The following is a 21968-nucleotide window of genomic DNA, read 5'->3' on the forward strand; positions in this document are numbered from 1 at the left end:
AAATGCTTTCTCTGGAGTGATGAATCACGCTTCACTATCTGGCAGTCTGATGGACAAATCTGGGTTTGGCGGATGCCAGTAAAGCGCTACCTACCAGAATGCACAGTGCCTACTGTAAAGTTTGGTGGAGGAGGGATAATGGTCTGGGGCTGTTTTTCAGGGTTTGGGCTAGGCCCCTTAGTTCCAGCGAAGGGTAATATTAATGCTACAGCATACAAAGACATTTTAGACAATTGTATGCTTCCAACTTTGTGGCAACAGTTTGGGGAAGGCCCTTTCTTGTTCCAGTATGACTATGCCCCTGTGCACAAAGCAACGTCCATAAAGACATGGTTTGACGAGTTTGGTGTGGAGGAACTCCAGTGGCCTGCACAGAGCCCTGACCTCAACCCGACTGAACACCTTTGGGATGAATTAGAACGCAGATTGCGAGCCAGGCCTTCTCATCCAACATCAGTGCCTAACCTCCCAAACGCTGTTTTGGCTCTCTTGGGCACAAATTCCCACAGACACACTCCAAAATCTTGTGGATAGCCTTCCCAGAAGAATGGAGACTGTTATAGCTGGCAGGGGGGCAACTCCATATTAATGCCCATGGTTTTGGAATGGGATGTCCAGATGTCCACATACTTTTGGCCATATGTTGCCACACACACACACAACACACACACACACACACACATCAGAGTATCAGCTCACCTGTCCTTGGGTACTGGGTTCACCTTGCAGGCCTCGAGGAGGAAACGCACAACTTCCGCATGCCCTGAGGAGCAGAGCAAACAAAATATAAGCAAAACCTACGCCACATATACACACACGTGCTCTGATACTGCTGTTAGTTGGCTCTGACATCACGGTGTGCAGGTGACATCTTTGAAAAAGCCAAAAGCACAAAGCGGTCTCTCTGTGTGCACACAGGTAACGCTCCCATCCTGAGCTCCCACAGTGTGTCCCTCAGAGCCGGGCTATGGTAGGACAACGAAGTAGCCTCTGATGAATCAATGAAGAAGGTGGTGTGAGGCATTCCCTGTGCAGTGGGCTGCTCAAGTAGACGTAATACAGACTGCTTTATGATTACTTAGACTCCTCTTCTGAAGCTATAAATGCAAATGAGGTCTACCCCGGACATGGCGAATTTGGAAAGGCCATTGAAGTGTCTGCACTCACGGCTCACAGCTACATCCTGGCAAACCTGGACCTGTCAACAACTGCCCCAGCAGTTAAATACACCTGGGAGGCCCTATGAGGAAGTAAACCCAGAGAAGGTGTATGGTTGGAATTACCACGCACTTACAATACAGTCTTTCATAGTGCACTACACTGAATATTTTCTTTGTGGTTAGTTTTAAAATACCTGATTGAAGAGATATAAATATTACCTTATGACTGTAAGGCAAGCCACTGATCATTTTGCCAAAATAAACACTGGGTGTGACTTAATGCTACACGTGTCTGTGGTTACCTGTTTACCTCTGCAGGTAAAACAAAGATAAAATCTTATTAGGCATCTAAAAACCTCTCCACAGCTCTTTCCTCTGAATCAAGGAGGAGGAGGAGTACCTTCCGCAGCTGCGACGTGGAGCGCTGTCCTGGAGTCATAGTCCCTTTGCTCCATGTCCATTGACGACAGAGCAAACCTGAGGACAGAGTAAAATCCCCATCAGTCACCACTGCTGTAATACCTTCAATAAACAGCAGAGGGAGCTAATATGGTTTGCCATTTATCTGCACCGGTGTTCACCCTATTTCAAGTACAGCACATTGAATCAATGCTCTTTAGAGGTTACTGAAAAGCTGCACTCATAAACACATGTGTCTGCGCTCGTGTTAACCTGCCATCTCTGCTTCCCGCGCCCTGCTTCACTGGCATTATTCCAGTGGATGACCACTGTGAGCTACTGGCTAACAGGCTCACTATAAAAAGCATTAGAATGACTTGACTCTTGCCTCCCATTATAAAAAGGCAATGCGAGAAAGCTGTTATCTGCTGGACTGCTCTTCTGCCTCAAGGCTCTGCTTGTCATTCCTACATGAGTTGCAGTCTGTCTCACAGCAGGCTACGACACCCCCCCCCCCCCCCCGTGTGTGCAAACGGAGTGCTTTGTGCGTGCTCTACCTCCTCAGGGCCGACACGTCTCCAGTGTAGGCGGCGAACAGAAGGTTGATGACCGACTTGACCTGCAGGAAAACAGAAGAGCTGATTGTGGAACGGTGACACGCACACACACACACACACGTGCGCAGAACAGGCCCGCCCAGTGCGGAATAACACGGCCGCCTGCGTTTCAACTGACCCCGATTCTCGCCCACAACGCTGCTCGTGAGCCGAGGCTGAAAGCGAAACCTCCTTTAGCTTCTGCTCTTATGGTGCCCCCTAAATGGTACCCACCTTGCTGAGGAAAAACGGCAATAATGACACTTTCTAGGTGCGGTATTACACGCATGATTAACAGGGCTTAGGGTAACCTTCTATTCTGTCTGGGACTGGACAAGATGCTACCACCTTGGGTTCATTTACAGCGTGCGCCTTTGAACTTTCTCAGGTGTAACTGCCCTACCAGTGGGTTAGCAGAAGTTTGTCCCTTTTACAGTGTAGCTGTCTCACAGCTACAGTGGGTCAGGGAAATTGTAGCTCAACACTTCCCAGCTTTCTCCAGGAGGGAAAATTCTTCCCTTTTCACTAAACCCCACAAAACAAGGCAAATACCTGTAACCTCGCTCAGGACGTCACAAGACATGACACTTACAACCTGGCAGCGAACGGTCACACTGAGCCTCCCAGCAACATGTATTAGAGACACCACCGACAATGTCAATGAGGAGCATCTCCTATCTCCAGTTCCCATTTTAAAGACAAAAAAAACGTCATGAGCGAGAGGTCAGCTTGAATGGTCAACCAGCACATGAGCTAATGCCAGCTGGCGACGTATATTCTGTCAACATATTGCCACGCAGGGAGGTAGGTGAATGGTGGCTCCACTATGACCGCTCCTCAGCCCTGAGCCCTTCAGAGAGCAGCAGTGAACAGACAGGGCTCTGCCTAAGGTGCATCTGGAAGAGGCACCAACAGCGTGGAGCTGCCGTTCTGTCACAGAGCCAGAGATGAGGGGCCCAGCGGAGTAGCAACAGCTACATTATTAGGTCTCCTCGCCCATGTCTCAGTCTACCACAAGCTATTTAAAGGCCTGGGACGTCTGAGGGTCAGCAGTGACTAAAGCTAGTGATAGAGAAAATGTTTACTTTTCAATTTAGAATAGATGACCGAGAGGCTAGTCTGATTCTTCTAGATAATGCTATTTTTTAAGAAGCCCATTTTATTCTTTGTTTCATACTCCTTCACAATGTATTCTATTTTTCATTTATTTCCTCTTAGAGTCATCCCTACACTTAAAAAGTTGATTAATATTTAAAGGCACCTTGCTTCATCAGGGAGTATTGCCATACAGCTAGTGTGGTAATCAACACAGGGGATGGCCACTAGGAGGTGCTACACATCTGAAACTGATATTTCTCAGTGGCGTGTCAGATTCAATTTAAATTTGCCACATGTACACTCTGCTAGTGGCATATGGCTGATCAGATCAGATTTTTTTGGGGGTCTGCCACATAGACTATAATATTACATGGGCTCTGGTGATAAATTTATTAGTGATAGACTGGGATATTAGAATACCCTAATCAAATAATTACTGGTGACCTACAAAAAGGTAGGCATAGAACCCACTTGACCTTCATACTGATCCTCTTTCTTAGTTTTCCATGATTTACGCATCTGAATGAGAACAATCCATTAGCAGCTGGTTCGTTTTCTCTTGACCGCATCTAACATGATTTCTCTATGTGTGCATGATAAAATCATTTTAGTCATAACAAAAATGATCAGGTTTTAAGTAAGACATACTCTGAATCATTTGACACAATCACAAGTATTTTATGTAGGCCAAACTCTTTGTTAAAAATAAATGAATAATTATTAAAGGGCACACACAGGTGCTGCTACTCCATTATGCACAATAATGTCAAAAGGATCTTTATAAAAATTGGCAAAATTGTTAATGACCATTTTCATGGTAAGTTTCAAGGTAAGTTCTCTGCATCCCCCAATTGTTCCTCCTTGTTTGCTACTGTAACCACTGTTGGATCTACAAGTCTACAAGCAAAAGCAATCTCACTGGTAAGCAAGTATAATAATCCGATTGTCATTAGTTTACTAAATTATAATAAGGAAATACTAATTTTAACACATCTCTTGAGGGACCGCTGAACACTATGAGCAGTGACAGAGGTGCCATTCTGAAAGTAAATTCCAGTCACACACACCCTAAAAAATGAGTCACAGCAAATATAGGCCCCCCCACCACATTCTCTAACAGGGAATAGCTCACATCTTAAATAGCAGAGTGAACTCTTCACCAGTCCTCTGTAAATCCCACAGTCAACACACAACCTGTACTGCACCACTGATTATACGGGAAACAAACCCCAAGACAGCTCCAGATGACACAAAGCACTCCTGTGAAACTTAACAGGAGTCAGCAATAAGTTAAACATACAGGAGAGCATCATAGAGCTCCAGGCAGAAGCGGAGTTTGTCTCCATATAATATCACTGAGAGAAAAGGCATCACACATTAATCCACTGGAAAGTCCTGCAATCATTACCAGCATAAACATAACATTTTTACTATCACACCAGTATCATGTTCATCATTAATCTATTTGAAGACAAGCATGTGATTGAATTGACTTTGCAGTCCATCTGGCTATACCTTTGTTTAGGAAAAAAGTTACACTGTTCTTGATAAGGAACAAAACATCATCATCTGTTTACATCCACAATCTGTAGCATTATAGTTTAGTTTTTTAAGGGTTCTATCTTTGTTAAAAACAAATGAATCAATAACAGAATGGCAGGAGAGATAAAGAATGAATACCCCCCCCCCCCCCCCATCGCCCTCCTCCTTTTCCGTTCCTGAGGCGGCACATGGCCGGTACAGGCGGACATGGTGTGGTAGGGGTTCGTATGGCAACCCACAGGACATGGATCCAGGGCAGAGAAAGGCCCGGGCCTCCTCAGCGGGGTTCAACACAGAATTTACCTGCATGAACGCCTCATCTCAACTCATGACACACTGCATGATTCTGCCCTCAACCGGCTGCAGCATTCATAGGTGTGCAGGGGGGGTAAGGTCTGGGAAATTTTACATTAAAACCAGAGGGCTGTTGGTTTGTATCTTGGGTGGGACACCTGATGATACTCTTGAGCAAGGCACTGAACCTGCATTGCTTCGGTGTTGTATAAGTAGATGATAAAATCCCATAATTCAGCAATGCTTTAAAAGCACATCTCAATATGGCCGCAACAAGACCCTTTTGATTAAGACCTTTCTTACAGATATATTATAAGGGGTGTGATGAAAATACACAGGCACAAACAGGCACACATTCCTTTTACCAAGACTGGCAGGACCTGGACCCATATCTACTGGCATAATTTGATATGTTTAAAATGACATGAATATCTGACATTTTTACAGAAACTAGAAAAAGTGAATGTGAGAGAATCTACAGCAGTGTAGAGACATCTACCGATTAACATTTGCTTCTTTATTTGAATATTAAATGCTGGAGCAAAGCAACATAAGTTAAAAAGCTCTTTAGTCTTAGCTACAATACAGCAGTCACTCACAAAGAGGTTAGCATGATATTCACTATATTTTGGCATCACATCAGTTTAAAAATGACTGAAAAAAAAACAAGCAGGGCTGCACTACAATAGAAGCAAAACACTTGATTATTTGGGCTATTTGGAGTAAGAATCATCAACGCTGAACCAAAAAATTAACACTGTACAGGTAATGTCAGGTTTTCAATTAAAAAAAAACAAAACAATCAAAAATATAACAGCATTTGAAAATGAATCTGGGCAAAGTGTTTAGTTAGACATACCAGTCCAGATTACCAGTACATGTTACTTACAAATCTAAGTTATAAACTGTTGTTGAATCGAACCAAACACTTTTTTTTTTTTGGAGAACAATTCCAGGTGCCTGTTTATGCTCTCATTCATTAGAGGGGAAAACGGCTGAGCCCTTTCCTTTCCCCAGCCCTTTGGATCAGACGAGTGAGTAATACAACATTCAAGACAGCCAAGTACCAGGGTGGGACTGCTGGCAAAACATTAGCATTGTAAGTCACCCGTTTATGAAAGCAAGGCTTAGGCCAAGACAGCTGCTGCTTCTGAGCAGTGCGGTTGTGTGGGTTTGAAAGGGCAGAGCTGTTTTATTTGACAGAGGCACAGGAGACACAAACACATAAGAAGCGGGGAAATAAAATAAGCATAAAGTAACAAGGAGGTATGGATTTAAAGCAAATTTATTAAATTATACAAAATATGCATGGTGGAGGGTCAAAATAATGCAAGGAGAGAAGAAAAAAAAAACACAAATAAAACTGAAGACAAACAGTGTTCCCATACACGCACAAGGGGTGTTAGGACAAATACATTACATACACTGAGAGAAATGTCACTCGTTTCTACAGAAATACTGGTACTGCATTCAAAAACCTCTCTCACAGAAAAGAGTCAGGTTTGTCACATCATATTAGGACACTGAAAAGGCTAAGATCCCTTTCAAGTTCAAGTAAAGGTTGTAACTTGCTCCTAATTGATAGAAATAGCACACTTTTCATATCAGGAACTAGTCAGCAGATTAGTAGTTTGCACGTCCTGTGTTTTTTAAACAAGAACACATATGACACACTATACTTTCAAACTCAGGTGAGACATTTAGCAGCACTGAAGTCTCATGTTTTTAAGCACATGACATAACTAAATGAGGATCTACACAATGGATCTGCCTTAAATAAGGGACTGATTTAATTGGGCTTTTATTGATGGGTGATCAATAAACAGTTTTCCCTATATGAAAGATAGTCAGGCTTGTGAATGCATTGCACCACGTAATGAGATGACCTCTTTAAATGAAATATCTGTAAGTGTTTACGTTTGATAAATCTTTTCCTAACTGCACATACAAGCACACATTTTTTTCTGAATACAACAGCCTGTAATCTTTAGCCTACAGAATCACACTGAGCTATGAATAAAAGCAAATATTTGCATTTTCTATTCAGAATTAAGCCATGAACAATACCAAATAAATACTGCCAGCACAAGCAAGGCTGAGAGCAGTTAGACAATAACATTTCAAGCATGGTCAGACATTAGCATAACCATGAATTAAAAAATCAGCTACTCTAGGCTGCAGCGTAGCGTAACATCTAAGGCCTCTGGAGTTTACATGTGCAACTATGCTCAGAAATACTAACAGAGAGCAGCTTTTCCAAGAGAATGGAACGTTCATGAAGAATTGGTTCCCTACTGAGATTCTGAACCGCTGTTGAGTGTCCCTGTGGTGGCCCTTCACACCCTCAGTAAAATATACTCCTCTATCCTACTACAACCCCACAGGAGCCTCCTTCCAAAGCTCCTTTCCTGCTTGGGCCAAAAATACATACAGCCCACTCACTGAGACTTATTAAATCCAGTGTAAAACCATGTGATGGAGAATTCATATCGCAAGACGATGGCGTGTACGGTGGGAGATCTTGCTGTCCTAAGCCAATCAGCCGTGAGCGTAATGGGAGTGTTCTTCTCTCTCCTAGGCAGTAAGATCAGTCTACAGTTTGTGGGGAATTTCTCTGCCTTTCTCTGTGGTCAAACCGCAGTGACCGTGACCTGCTGTAACCATAACCATTGAAGTGTGCGGGCCAGCCCAAGTGCACTGATCAGCCCTTCAGAACTCTGCTGACTGAAAAACAGGTGCTTGCCAGTACAGGAATATATACAGAGACTGAATGAGAGAAACATTCCACAAAATGCATAGCAATCATAGGGCAGCTGAAAAAAAAGAGGTCCCTCAAAATGACAGCAACCAATCAAAAAGACAGGAAAGGCCATCCATAAAGTGAGACAGTCACATTTATTGCGCCTCTAACCAGCGCTGAGGATCCCCCAAAAAGAGCTAAAAATCTAAACTTAACAGTGTCAGTGAATGGCTACTAGGAACAGAGCAGCAAGCTAACACGTTTTGACCATTCTGGCTTTTCTCAGGCAGAAATAAAAGTGAACAACGGCATGGTGCTTAAAATAGAGCACTAATTTCAAAAGCCATTCAGAGATGCTGCTCTGTCCTAATGTAATATAGCACTTTTTGTGAAAAAGCCATTTAGAGGCTGAATATATTTCTCACTTTATGTGCTGCCTTCTGCTTTCTGATTGTCTGCTACCAACATGCATAAAAACAACCCAACAGCCTATAATGTCAGCGCACTTTCAACTGTATGTCTATGCACTTCAAATCCCCCTTTGCTTGCTTTGGTTTTTTTAAGTTGATGACAAATGAGTAACATTAAAAAAGGCTACAAACAAACTGCGGAACAACCTCAGCTCTGCTATCCAGCCATTCCGACAAGCCCTTCTGAGGCTGGCGGCTGTTCCTGCAGGGAGCTCTGAAGCTGAAAACCCACCCCTCCCCTAGGAAGTAAATTAAGAGCGCCAGTAACTTAAGCAAGAGAGTGGAATTAAACAATGACATTTACAATCCACCAGACCGGACAAAAATAAATAGCTATGTTGATAATTTACATAAATATGAATAGCAGGGACAGGAGAGGCTGTTGAGGGAGTGACTGACTCCTCCCACTCCCTCCTAACCCCACCCAGTCCCCCCTCCCACCCACTGACGTGTCAGTGAGAAGGTCCTTGCCCTTTAGTTGCGGTCTCCGACACCCTCCATCCTATAGACTACAGTGGTGGAGCTGTTCTCATTGCTCTCCGTGGGGGAGACCTTTTTCCACAGAGTGTCTTTGAGAGCTAGCTCCTGCTGAAGGCTCTCGTAATCCATGGGTCCAAAGGAGTGCTGCTGTTTTGAGCAACACGGGATAACACATTAGATTTCCTTGCAGGAGATAAGGTCTGTCTTGAGACAGCGGCACTGACGGTGCACAGCAAGTAACATACAGTAAAGTGGAACCTGTCTGAGAGGGCAACTTCTCAGAAGATCTGAAACTCAATACACTGTTCCTCACCTTTTCGATTAGCAAGTACAAAGGCTCCATATGAGCCAATAGAACGTGAACGTGAAAACAGCTGTCAGGCTATTTCAAGTGCTTATTTGGTTGCTAAAGTAATGATATTTCTAGTTATTTCATCTGAAATGTTGTCTAATCCTTGTTAAGTAGTGGCTGTCTGCTTCCAGCCCCTAGAATGTACTGCTGGTGATTGCAAAGCACACTGATAGAATGCACATTAATTAAAATTCCACACAGTAAGATGGCCTAGCTATCAAACAGGGGAGTAACAGTATTTAGCCTTTCAATATGTACACCTGTAATAATAATGGTAAAAGGAACAGCATATTACATTTCAGATATTCAGGTGAAGTTTCCCTTCAATACGTCTCAATCTCCATACACATACTTGGGAGTGCAGTAACAGTCTGGATGCCTGGTTTGCCCTGAGAGAGGCCATTGTCTCCAGTAATCTTTCATACAATTTGTACACTGGGTCTTGGGTACACTGGGGTTAAGAGTAAGTCATATGATGACTGACACACTGAGTCAAATGGTAAGGTACATATGTCCAATCTAACAAGAGATACCAATGCCTCATTCTATTCTTAATTAGAGAAATCACAGTGCAAACCAGACAATCACACACACAACAGCACACAGCAGCACATTGCTTAGATGGTCACAGAAAAAAAAATTGGAATTGTGTACTTTCCATTGACCACTAACTAGTGCTATACCGCAGTCTTCCTTTAGGGGGCAGCTAAGTCTTTCAGGTTTGTACCAATGTGGTATTAGTAACATATTTAAACATTAGTGCACATACACAGGGGAAAACGCCTGTTCCTTTGGCTCCTTCACAGGCTCTAGAGAAAGTAGAGGGCTACTCCTCTACTCCACATGAAACCATCCAGGCACCCCAACAATCCACACTGACTGTCTCCAGACACAGGCGTACACATCAAAAGGCCCAGTACAGTTCTTGTGCATGGAGCAGTGGCGGATGTGTCCGGTCGGGTGTAGGCGTGTCTGGGGCGGGGACAGGGGGGCGTGTACTCACCCGCTGGTCTCCGCCCTCCCTGCGAGGATCCATTTTCTTTGCAAAGTGCCGAAGGTTGTCGTAGTTATGGAAGTTGCACAGGGAAACCAGGTCCTGAAACACAAACCAGGCCACAGTCAGACATGGTGGGCAAAAGCACACTGAGACAGGGCAGGAGCCAGCACTAGAATAGTTGGAACAGTGGAGCACTGTGGAACAGATGGACACTATTACGGAGGGTACAGTGTAAAGGGTCAGAAACTGTGAGAGGTGGAACACTGTAATGAGTAAATATTTATGTGAAATAAATGCAACCATTTTCCCACTTGTGTGAAGCACTGTGACACCTGGCTATTAAAGTCAATTAGTCCATTATGTTAGAGAGCATTCTGCTCTAGGAGGTGAAAGAAGGTCAGTTCTGTAGTGGTATTTGTGAAAGTGAGGTGACTTTGAAATATAGCTTCCTCTGAAAGCCTCTTCTGAGAATGAGGCACACAGAGAGAGTGATGATGATGATGTAAGAGTGATGTACAGGGTAACACACGATGCTGAAAAACTTGTGAAAACGAGTGCGGATTTTCCGAACTGCTTACTCGTGTTTCTCCTGCAATACGGTAGTGTTGTCTGGGAGCTAAAACTGAGAATCTTCTCAGATTGGAAACACTGAAAATTGCAAAGTACTTGTATCTGTGGCTCATTTGGCATAACTCTCCTTGACTTGGGCAACTTGTGGTGTAATGGCTCCCAGATGCCTTTGTTTCTGCCTACATTATCAGTCTGTCAAGGGAATGGAGGAGGGGCTTGTGCTGATGGTTTTCGAGTTGAAAAGGACAAGCTGCCCCTCCCCCGCATTCCCTCCCCTCTGCTGGGCAGTCAGACATCAGAGATGGAGGAGGAAGAAATTTTAGACATTACTGATACCACTCTCACAGTCTAAAGAAAAACTCACTGCAGCAGTGAGAAAACACACTCATTAGAGTAAATATCAATTGTGACTCATCCAATAGGTATGAGGCAAATCTATGGCCAGAGTCAAGCCTGTCTAGGGGTGGAGTAAAGCTCTGGTAAGGGTGGAACCCAGACCTCCCACACATGACATTGGGTGGAATCAGGGCAAGTTGTGGGTGAAGTGAGTATACATCTGACCTTAACAAAGGGGGAAACAGCAGTTGCCATTTTGCTGATGAATTCTGCAGTTTTATAGAGAGTGCCATGACATGCACAAAGCACATATGAGTAGTTTAAACCAGATTTTTCTGGTCATTTGGACACACTGCTGCACTAAACCTGAATGTCAACAGCGCTGAAAGGGAGTGCTGGTTGGCTGTGCAAACTGGAGCACCTAAGTGCAATGGAAAGTGTTGTGGAGAAGCCCTGAAGTGGGTGATAATCCGACCAAACGTACCGTGCAGAACTGGATGCCCCTCACGCTGTTGCCCAGCTTATCCAGCGGAGGAGACCAGCACATGATGCCCATCACGTTGGGCACCACCAGCAGAATCCCGCCCGCCACGCCTGACTTTGCCGGCAGGCCCACCTGCAACAGAGAGGAGAGATTACCCACAATCCCAGTTACTCAAAGCCCAAAGGGATACACTGGGTCAATAACAGGAAGCGAGAGAGAGACAATAAGACGTGTACTATATCAAAAAAAGACCGTGTACTACTACACTTACTATTCGTGTACTATTACACTGTATACTATTACTATTATGCTACGTATTGCACTGCACGCTTATACCTAGCTTCCCTTGTCTAGTTAGGTTGCACAAGTTAACTTGTGGTAGGTTTTGAAAAGTGTTACGCTCACACTCACTGGTCTGGGAGTGTTGTTAGCCTGGTCTGACAATGTTGTTCATTCAACTTGAATGGATACACTTCTGTTCTTTTGTACTGGAAGTCTCTCTGGATAAGAGCATCTGCTAAATGGATGTCATGTAATGTTATGTAGTGTACTATCTGTGCCAAACACTGTACTTTCATTATAAGGGGGTTTATTACTTGCACTGTATTCGGTTTTGTCTGAAAATAACTATAACGTGACGCTTGTCTTTCTTTGCAGTTTTTCATATCCATAATGAAGAAATTTTTGCATGTTTATTTCAGGGAACAGGCAGTTTTTGCAGTAAAATGATGAGGGCTGGCTGTGCGGAAAAAGACGAGATGATGGGACCCCGAAGGCTGGTGTATGGGAGTACGGGAGCGGGTGGACGAGCGCGAGCTGCGTGCGAATCTGGCGGGCGGGACACGGGCTCGTTTCCATGGAGGGCCAGGCTCGCCGAGGGCACGGGCGCCATTTTAATGATGTGTTATAAAAGGAGCAGATGTTGGAATGACTGAGGGCTGACGTCAATCCAGCGTCTCTGCAGACGGCGGCGGAGAGCCATAACAACGCAATAAGAAGGGAGAGAGGGGCGTTACAGCGCGCTGGGGGCAGGTAGGATTAAAGTGTAAATAATTCATTACGGCATTATCGAGTCTATGATTCTGCAGCTCTCCAGTATGCCTTTCGCATATCAATGGCATCCCCCTGTGGTGCCGCCAGTGGGGTCTTTGTTAAAAACAAACCGTGACTGTGCTCGTTATTCCTGCGGAATCTGTGATGGAACCACAGGTGTAGAAATGAAGGCCGCTGCCCCGCGGGCGTAATCTGCAGAGCGGATTCATTCAGCTGCCTTTTCGCAAGGTCATAACCCAGCATAATGACATGGGGCTACCGTGTGTGTGACACTACTGTGTGTGAGCGTGTGTGCGTCTGTCTTTGTGTTTATGTAAGCAAGTTTGTGTGTGTATGTGTACCCACTAGTTTGTGTATTAGTGTATGTTTGTATTAGTCTGTAAGTGTATGTATAATAGTATGTGAGTGTTTGCTCGTACGTGTATATTAGTGTGTTTGTGTCGTGTTAAGGCTGTCAGAAGTTATCGATATTTCAATACTACAGATACTACTGTTCCAAAAATGGTTCAGAACTTCATTAATTATGCATTCAGTAGTAGCGTAAGCGAAAGTATCAGAGATGTCTGTACTGCTATGATGAAAACTGCATCTTTGCGTTCATGTAAAACAACACAAGTACTATACAAAATCATTCCTATATATCCATGCAGGGACACCATATACAGAACTCAGATCTCCCAAGCCCAATCCTAAATTAAACTGAACCTTTTTTTCTACTAAATATTGTTCTTTGCAAATTACATATACTGCACATGCTCTGTTTGACCTACAGTCAATATTTTTTACTTTTAAATCAAAATTCTCTTATTTTGCATCAGACGTTTTGTGGCAGTGACATTAAAAACCTCAACAGACATCACACTAGTGTTTGTGACTACAAGCCTGTGTGTGAATTTGTGAATGTGGTTATGTTACAGCACATGTATGTATTAATACAGATGTATGTGAATGTGTGTGTATGTCTATTACAGTATATGTGTGTGATTGTGCATTAGTGTAGCTGCATATGGGTATATGTGAGTATATAATAATGCATGTGTGTGTGAACTTGTCTGGCTACAGCAGTGCGTGTGTGTAAGATGTGTTTGAGTATTAGTGTGTGTGTGTGTGTGTTACTGTGCATGTGTCACTGTGTATGTGAGAAGGCTAGAGGGATCCATTTCAGGAGGTGATGAAATAGTGCTGCGGGAAGGGGACTCACATGGAAGGCGAACTGTCCGGAGAAATCGTACATGCCGCAGGAGTGCATGAGGCTCAGAGTGTTCCGCACTGCCTCGGGGCTCAGCACACGCTCGCCCGTGATTGGACAGAACCCGCCGTTCGCCAGCGTGGCTGCCATGACGCTGGCACTCTCACATGTCACCTCGATGGAGCACAGCTGCCAGGTGCAGACAGACAGACAGACAGACAGACAGACAAGGGAAGGGGAGACTCGTTATTTATGAACACATTTCAGGTTAACTGATTTATATCCACTTCAAATAATTTTCACTACTGAATCATACAGAAAAAAAATGTTTCATGTTAAGAACAGAATTTTAGTAATGTACCATGGATGAAAGTAAACACATTAAATGTTTGTCTATTTTTGAGTGCCTCAAGCTGAAACATGGAAAAGCTCAGTCGTGTTGCTGGCACAGATGTTCTGAGCAGACCCGTTAATTCCCCAGCATGGGGGTGGGGTGGGGTTAGTCATCAGGCAGTACTATGTTTGCACTGTGTCACCAAAAGTTTCACAACACAAACCGGAGACCCTGTGACATTTAGACGAAGCCAACGCTCCTGAGGCATGTCACACATGTGCACGAGTCACCCGTGGCTTTCCGTAAGGGTGCCAACGTGCCCTGGCTCACCTGAAAGTAGAAGTCCAGGATGGAGGTCATGTCTGTCCCTTCAGGAAAACACTGCAGAGAAAATAAGGACAAGGAATATGCATGTGTGGGAAACTGCCAATCAAAACAAAAAGAGAGAGAGGCAGCAAGCCCTGCTAACGTTCCATATAGAAGGATGACAGAGGTTCTCTTTTATCTTGGTTATACACAACCAGTATCTTATTTTATTCATGTAGTTTTTTCTTCTCTTTATCTTTTAGTTTCTTCATTTTTTAAGGTTCAGCAATAATTATACATCATACATTAATACTAATAGTAATATCAGTATGTAAACGTGTAAATTATAGTCACCATTATTGTTGCTATTGTATCACACGTTTGCTCACTGTAACCCAGCTTTGGCAGTACTGTACATTGTGAAGTCATGCTAACATTAAAAATTCAAAGAGAAAGAGTGGAGTGCTTTCACAACACAAGTTCCCCTGTAATGCAAATAAAGCACATTTGAACTTCACTTCAAATTTGAATGAGTGAGAGAGAGAGAGAGAGAGAGAAGAGAATGCCGCAGAGACTCCGCCCACAATGCCAACCTTCTTCTCCTTCAGGTAATAGCCAATGGCGAAATTCCGGTCTCCTGACTCGCGCTCTGACTGGAATCTAGGTCAGATAGAACAAAGCCCATCAGCAACAGAGACAAATTCCACAGTTCTCCTTTTTGCCTCTTTCTTTGTTGTAATTCTCATCTTTTAGTCACTGTGGTTATTAAAGCCTGCTAACAATTGCCCACTCTGTGAGAACATCTTGAATATTAACGACACCCTGATTCAAGGTTTAAATTTACCAAAAAACCTCAGTCAACACAGACACATCCCCAACAGCATGCAGAGCTTTGCAAAACATAACTACAACAGAGGGGTTGGGAAACTTGAGAAATGGTTATCCCTTTGTACTCACGTGGCGTTGCTGAAACCCACGTACTCATTACCGGCCATTTTATTGAGAAAGTTCATGACCTGAAAGTCAACAGGAAGGATGTTGAAAGCGGAACACTTGATCAAACCACCAGCTTCTTTGTGAAAGAATCTCAAGCAGGTTCTGAGGAAAGTGTCATACTCACATAGTCAAACTTCTCAGCGTTGCTCGCCCCTTGCTGAAAGACAAAAAAAAAAGTTGGAATGTCAGATTGCTTCATTTTCAACAAATACCACAGCAGTAATTTTGCAAGACATACTTTGGGTAGGTCTCTCTGTTCAAGGTCCAAATACAATACTCTACACACACACAAGATTATTACAAGTATCATTACAGTAGAAATAAACATTCTGACAATACAAATTTATAATGCAAATTCAATTTATCTTTAAATAGAAAGGAAATCAGACAAGTAGTGATAAAAAATCTAAGAATAATTAAAGAGTATTCTGGCTATATTCAGCTATCCCAGAAAAGGAAAACAATATTGTGCGCCAAGTAAAGCAGTCTCTGACGACTGGAAACGGGAATCAGGATTGCTAATTTAGGTATGTTAGTTCAAAGTGTAGTAAAGTTAACCATAAATTCCATATCTGGCCTTTCAGTAAGTGGGTGAAAATCATTTTACTACGCAAAACATGAAACATATTCTTTTGTCTCAAATTCCTGTCTTTTCTAAATTAGGTTATAGTAACAGTGTATTGATTTAATGATTTTTGCATAACATTTCAAATACATAAAAAAATTATAGAAAAAATGAAGGAAATAAAATCCTGCATATTCTCTTCACAATATTTTGTGACTATCATATAGTGTGGGGGGTATGAAGCTGTACAGTAGGTAAAGTGTGTATTAAATCTACCATCGGTGTTAGCATGTGAGCCAGACAGGAGTCAGAGAATTTACTTTTAAATAGATATGGTAATTGAGCTGAAGGTGTTTTTGATTCAGTCTTTTTCTTAATTAATTAGCAAACTTGCCAATTAAAATAAGAATCTTGCACTCAAAGGTATTTCTAGATGCAATTAAGTACAAAGGCAGCAGCTGCTAAAGCGTGAGCCTTGCTTAAATTAGCACGCTCATTAAATCATGCAAAGCTGTCTAAAACGGACAGGATGAGCAAGTTCTCCGCCACCCCTGCTGCTTGCACACCAGCCGACACTGGCTCACGTGTGTGATGTGGATGGCTCAGTGCGTCGGTGCTCGTTAGCGTGTAGCGTGCTAGCTGCTTGGGATACTGAGGGGAGAGGTGGGAGGGGTCAGGGAGCGGGCTGCAATCACTCACACCTGGTTGGGTTGGACGGGGGGGGGGGGGGTGGGGGGGATAAGGAATTGGGGGGGAGGTGTGTTGGACAGGTGCTGACTATGATGAAGGATCAGTTTATTCCCTCCCACTTAAAGAGGAAATTTGCTTGGTATTTTTGTGTTGCTTGTAATAACCAGAAACAAAAAAACAAAATGCACTTATATAAATATGGTTATGACAATATTATCTTTTGGGATGAACAATCATATTACTTAAATAACCTCTATATAAAACAAAAATAATTCCACATGCATAAGCTACTATTCTGTAAGACTTAGGATCCAAACAGTTCATCATTGTGTAAAATTGAATGTATCCAAATTGTAGACATATGTGCAGTATTATGTCAGAAACAGACATATATACAGTGTGGCAAAATTAGTCTGCAAAATATTTTAAATCCAGATTTGTTCAATGGGGGAAAAAATAATTGAAAGAAAAAAATTACCAACGTCACTGAACTGTTGCAGTTGTCAAAATATCCCATAGATCCTAATGCTGTAAAATATGTAACAACATATAAAGCACAAAAAACCTTCAAAAGAGACATCACACAGTTCCAGATTTTGGTTCAGTTCCAGTCAGGGACTCGGGTTAGGAGGGAAAGACATCATGCTTTGCTTTCCCGTTTTTTCACCTAAAGTGGACAGACAGGCCTGTACTATACTATGCTACAGGGTATCTACATTTGAACATTTTATAACGGAAAAGTGAACATGACTGAGATTATTTATCAACACGTAAAAAAAAAAAAAAAATCAGCTTAAAACGTGTCTGGTTTTAAGCATTATTCACATAAAAAAGTGCGTCTCAGAGCAGAAAGATACTACAAAATTACCCAGTCAAGCAACACCACAACACAAAGAACTGAATCAGCGAACAAACACTATTTAGTCTATTAATACTGACAGATTTATCAGTAGCCTTACAATTAACATGTATAGATCACATATAAAAACACATCCACAATATATGAATATATTATTGTTTTTTAAAATCAATATTCAATGGATCACTATCACTGTTTCATCATGACTTTGTAAATTTGAAATTACTATGTGCGCGGAAACCTGGGAAGGTTAACCCCTTCTGCGCCGAGACAGGATAATGGCACAGCACCTTTCTGTTAGAATTCAACATCTGAAAACAGCATTAACAGTAAAGCCAACTCTGTGACTGTATGTGGTAAAGGGAGCAGAGTAATGAGGGTAATGGGTCCCATTATTACTGCACCACAGGCTTTCTCCTAGATCAACAACCACTCTGTACATGGGCAAACTCTTTAAAAGGCACCTGGGCTGCTTCAACCCCAAAGAAAGTGTTTGTCTGGAACATACCAAACATTTATAAATCAGTCTAGTAAGGACCCATGACGTGGAACGTGCACTGTACAGTATGTCCAACTAAAAACTTTCCATGGGGTTCACTTTCAAACACACTACATTTATATTTACACCAAAAATATTTTGTTCCAGAAATCCTGAAGCTGAATGTCAAGCTCTGAATGGAAATGCTAGTTAAAAGACAGCTGTAAGGTAAACATCTGGTAATTTTGTGTGTGGAATAACCCCAGATGCCCCTTAAAAAATCTCACAAGAATGGCCACAGTCATTCCAGCGGCATTCACAGAGGTCCTTTTACATCAAAGAGAGAGAGAGAGGGGAGGCCAGGAGAGGTGTAATGTTCCACAATCTAAAAGTGACTACAAGCAAAAGGGGTGTGTTTTGCTGATGTTCCATCCACTCTCTGTATAAAGCAATCAGTAGGGCTGGGACTCTGGCTTTTTCCAATTACCATCCATGAAATGTAGTGAAAAGTCCTCTGATGCTTAGTTTAAACATTCAAATTGATTTATTTAAAAAGGTGCTACCATAACTGAAGGGGTCAGGGGAAGGTAGCTTTGTATAACATACGTTAAAAATAACGTCTAGTGAGATGGGTGTGTTGTTTTTATCACCCTGCTACCTGTGTCACTAAATGTTAATATTCATATAGTAAACAATCATTTTCACAGTTTAACAGAGGAATGCATTGGTCCCAGCTCTACAAATGTAACCATCCTCATTTGAAAATGGTTGACTTCTGCACCCCCAAACTTAGAAGCAAAGCATTGCTCCCAGGTTATGGATAGAGGAGAAAATCAAGAAAATGGGTGGGAGACACTGTATCTGAATCTCTATTTCACTCATATATATCACCTGACCACAGCACAGGGACCTGTGTCATCTGACTACCTGTGCTATGTGACCATTACTCTCTCTAAGATGTTCCTTACTCAAAAAAAAAGAAAAAAAATTCCCTGCTCTTCTGGCCTTGTGATTTAGGCAAGATCCAGGCAGGTGTTCACAACTTCAACTTTTCTCCTTTTAATAAAGGAGAAGATGTGTGTTGGGTGCTCACTAAAGGCTGATTATGTCAATGGTCACAGGAAATGCTGCAGCTACGGGGTGCAGTAAATTGCACTCTCCAGGACATCAGCAAGTCCATATGTTGTGGCCAAGCAGCAGTGATTGTCAAGAATAATGACTTTTAGTTGAGATTAAATGAAGGCTATTCTACTGCTACAGTAGGACCTTTTGTAACATGGAGATTATAAGTAGTTTTTTTCTTTCGCAGTCCATTAGAGATGGGTGTGATATAGAGTGGAGGCTAAGGCTAAGTGATTTTGTAATAGCTAGAGCTCTAATGGAGAGTTTAGTACATACTGAGGTCCTGATGGGGGTATGGCACATACACTAGTAGTTACATAGTGATGTAACAACTTTAAGACAGGAGTCTTATCTGACAACGAGTGGCGCGCGCAGCATAAGAGTCCATTGGGAGTTTAGTCTTCACTGAGGCACCTACAATACGCATTTGGAGGTAAATCCCAGACAATCTGTCACCTAAAACGTCACACATCAAGAATGTACAAGAGTAAACGGCACAAGCTGCAAACACAACAGTCCTATCAGAATGCTGGTTTTTAAACGTTATCCCTAAGTCCCACCTTCCTGAAGGAGAGAAACAAGAGACACACAGCATTTACATACTGTACTTTACACATTTTCTCCACAGGCTTTGTGAAGACAAAATAAACCTCAGCGCAGAGAGTATGAAAACGCAGACACACTAAAGTAAAGGTACACCCTGGCTCACATGTGTCAGAATTAACCTGACTTCAGTTCAGTGTGAATTCTTACTTTTATGGCATAGTAATTCAGACTGTTATAACAGTACCTCTAACTGATCTCTAACAGTGCTGTGATAACACACTGTGTTGCTCTGGCTATGCCAAGTCAGTTCAATGGCTGTGTACTCTGGCTATGCTAAGTCAATTCAATGGCTGTGTACTCTGGCTATGCTAAGTCAATTCAATGGCTGTGTACTCTGGCTATGCTAAGTCAGTTCAATGGCTGTGTACTCTGGCTATGCTAAGTCAATTCAACGGCTGTGTACTCTGGCTACGTTAAGTCAGTTCAATGGCTGTGTACTCTGGCTATGCTAAGTCAGTTCAATGGCTGTGTTTTTGCCACTTAGCACAGCGGCACAATGATTATTCACAGCCTGAATTAGCTGGCAAATCAGATGGCCATCTGGCTGAAGTCAGCTCTTTCCTTATACTTTTTCATACAACAATGTTCGTCTATTGTAGAGACTCCGTCGAAAGGTGACAAAACTGAACAACAATTGACTGGCTTTGAACCATGACAACACAACCTTGTGTGCCTTCTAGTCTCAATCTACTACACACCAACTGGGATAACTGTCACTGGCCAAAATCTATCCTGCAGTATGTGATCAAAATGTGCTTTACCTTTATGAGAGAAGTACATACAATGGCACCAGCATTCACCATGGGATTATGGGGTTTATCTGTGGAAACAAAGGCAAAACACTCATCACACAGAATCAAAAATACATCTCAACACAAACTGTATCTCATTTCCATAGGGGAAACAGGACTTCCTCTAATATGACTGAAAGTGTAGCAACTTTATACAAACAGGAAAACTGAGGCAACACTACCAAACAGTTGCTGTTTGGTGTCTGCTGTGTCACCAAATAGTGGAAGTGGGGGGATCTATAATACATGAAGATTCCTCAGCTAAGGTTTTATGAGCTGGTCTTTGACTCCCCAGGGCATTGTATACTGTATAGGCGTCAATAAATATTACTTTTGGCAAAACAATTGAAATCTACTCAGCAAGAGGCTGACACGCAGAGGGAGGCATCTGGCATGTTTTGTAACATTTGGTGTCATGATGAATGTCAGAGGACGACGGTGAATCACTGCTGAGGACCCCTTTGGTGAAGAGGAGAGGAGAGGAGAGGAGATGAAAAATCCAGGCATGAATACCCACTGGGATGACCCTCTGGGAATGATGACATCACCACCACAGAGCGGGAGGGGCATGGTGTATAAACTATGGGAATGCACTCTTGGGCATAAGGCAAAGTGCACTGGCCCTACGCGAGCAGGACAATCAATAAATAACTTCAGCAATTTACTATGTATCAGTCAATCATATCGCATACATGTCCAAACGCCACCTCAGAAAGTGATATATTATTTCTTTTGTGTGGGCACCATCTACATTTTCTGTATTTTTTCCACACTAAATCAAATGCAATGGACAATTGTCTGAATATTTAACAGAAGGTGGCTGTTGCTGAAAAGTTTACAATGCTGTACAATGGTATGTATATGGAGAAAACTGCAGTGAGAATACACTTAGCAGCTACAAACAAGTTCTCAAGGCTATAGTTCACCTCTGATGACTAAGGCAGGCTGAGGTGTTACGACACTTCCTCTCACTGCCTAATCACCTTACATAACGCAAAAACAAAACATTTGCATGGCTGCCGAGTCCTTGGACGCCATGAGGTAACACAGCCACAGGATAAAGAGCAGATTACTGCACAGAGTAAACCAGCCAGTGACCTACTACTACACCTGCAGCTAGAAAGACTGTCTAACTTTAACACACACAATCTGTGCAACTGCCTGAACTTAGCTGCCCATTTCAGTTCTGATGAAAAAATATGAAATTCTGCATCAGAGTGGACGTGTTTCTAAGAGTCTGAAGAAGTCAGATGCACTTGAGAGTACTTTAGTGTACGCCGATTCTCTGCGCACAGATGCACATCTTGAATTAATTAACCTTATCTCAGAACAAGTCCTTACAGGACCTGGGAAAGGGGAATCAATGCTGTAATTGAAGCAAAGTCCAGTGAAAGGTAAATGTCAATAGTTCCATTTATCCCAACAGGTTCTGCTGTGTTCATTTTTGAATGTCACTGGGTG

At 42.6% G+C, this 21968-nt stretch overlaps 1 protein-coding gene across 5 annotated transcripts in view; it reads right to left on the reverse strand.

Annotated features, from left to right (window-relative positions):
- LOC118788772 (glutaminase kidney isoform, mitochondrial-like) overlaps positions 1–21968 on the reverse strand; it is a 42166-nt gene that overhangs the window by 895 nt on the left and 19303 nt on the right. For 2 of the 5 annotated variants that reach the window (XM_036544826.1, XM_036544827.1), the window contains exons 7-17: positions 20478–20536; positions 15521–15553; positions 15358–15416; positions 14994–15060; positions 14425–14475; positions 13773–13949; positions 11519–11650; positions 10135–10227; positions 2117–2178; positions 1561–1637; positions 700–763 (exon numbers count right to left, since the gene is read on the reverse strand). In XM_036544826.1, coding sequence (XP_036400719.1) covers positions 700–763; positions 1561–1637; positions 2117–2178; positions 10135–10227; positions 11519–11650; positions 13773–13949; positions 14425–14475; positions 14994–15060; positions 15358–15416; positions 15521–15553; positions 20478–20536 — 874 coding nt within the window. The other 3 variants (XM_036544830.1, XM_036544828.1, XM_036544829.1) reach the window with 3 other exon arrangements.

This window comes from Megalops cyprinoides, chromosome 14 (assembly GCF_013368585.1).
Source record: "Megalops cyprinoides isolate fMegCyp1 chromosome 14, fMegCyp1.pri, whole genome shotgun sequence".
NCBI classification, from domain to species: domain Eukaryota; kingdom Metazoa; phylum Chordata; class Actinopteri; order Elopiformes; family Megalopidae; genus Megalops; species Megalops cyprinoides.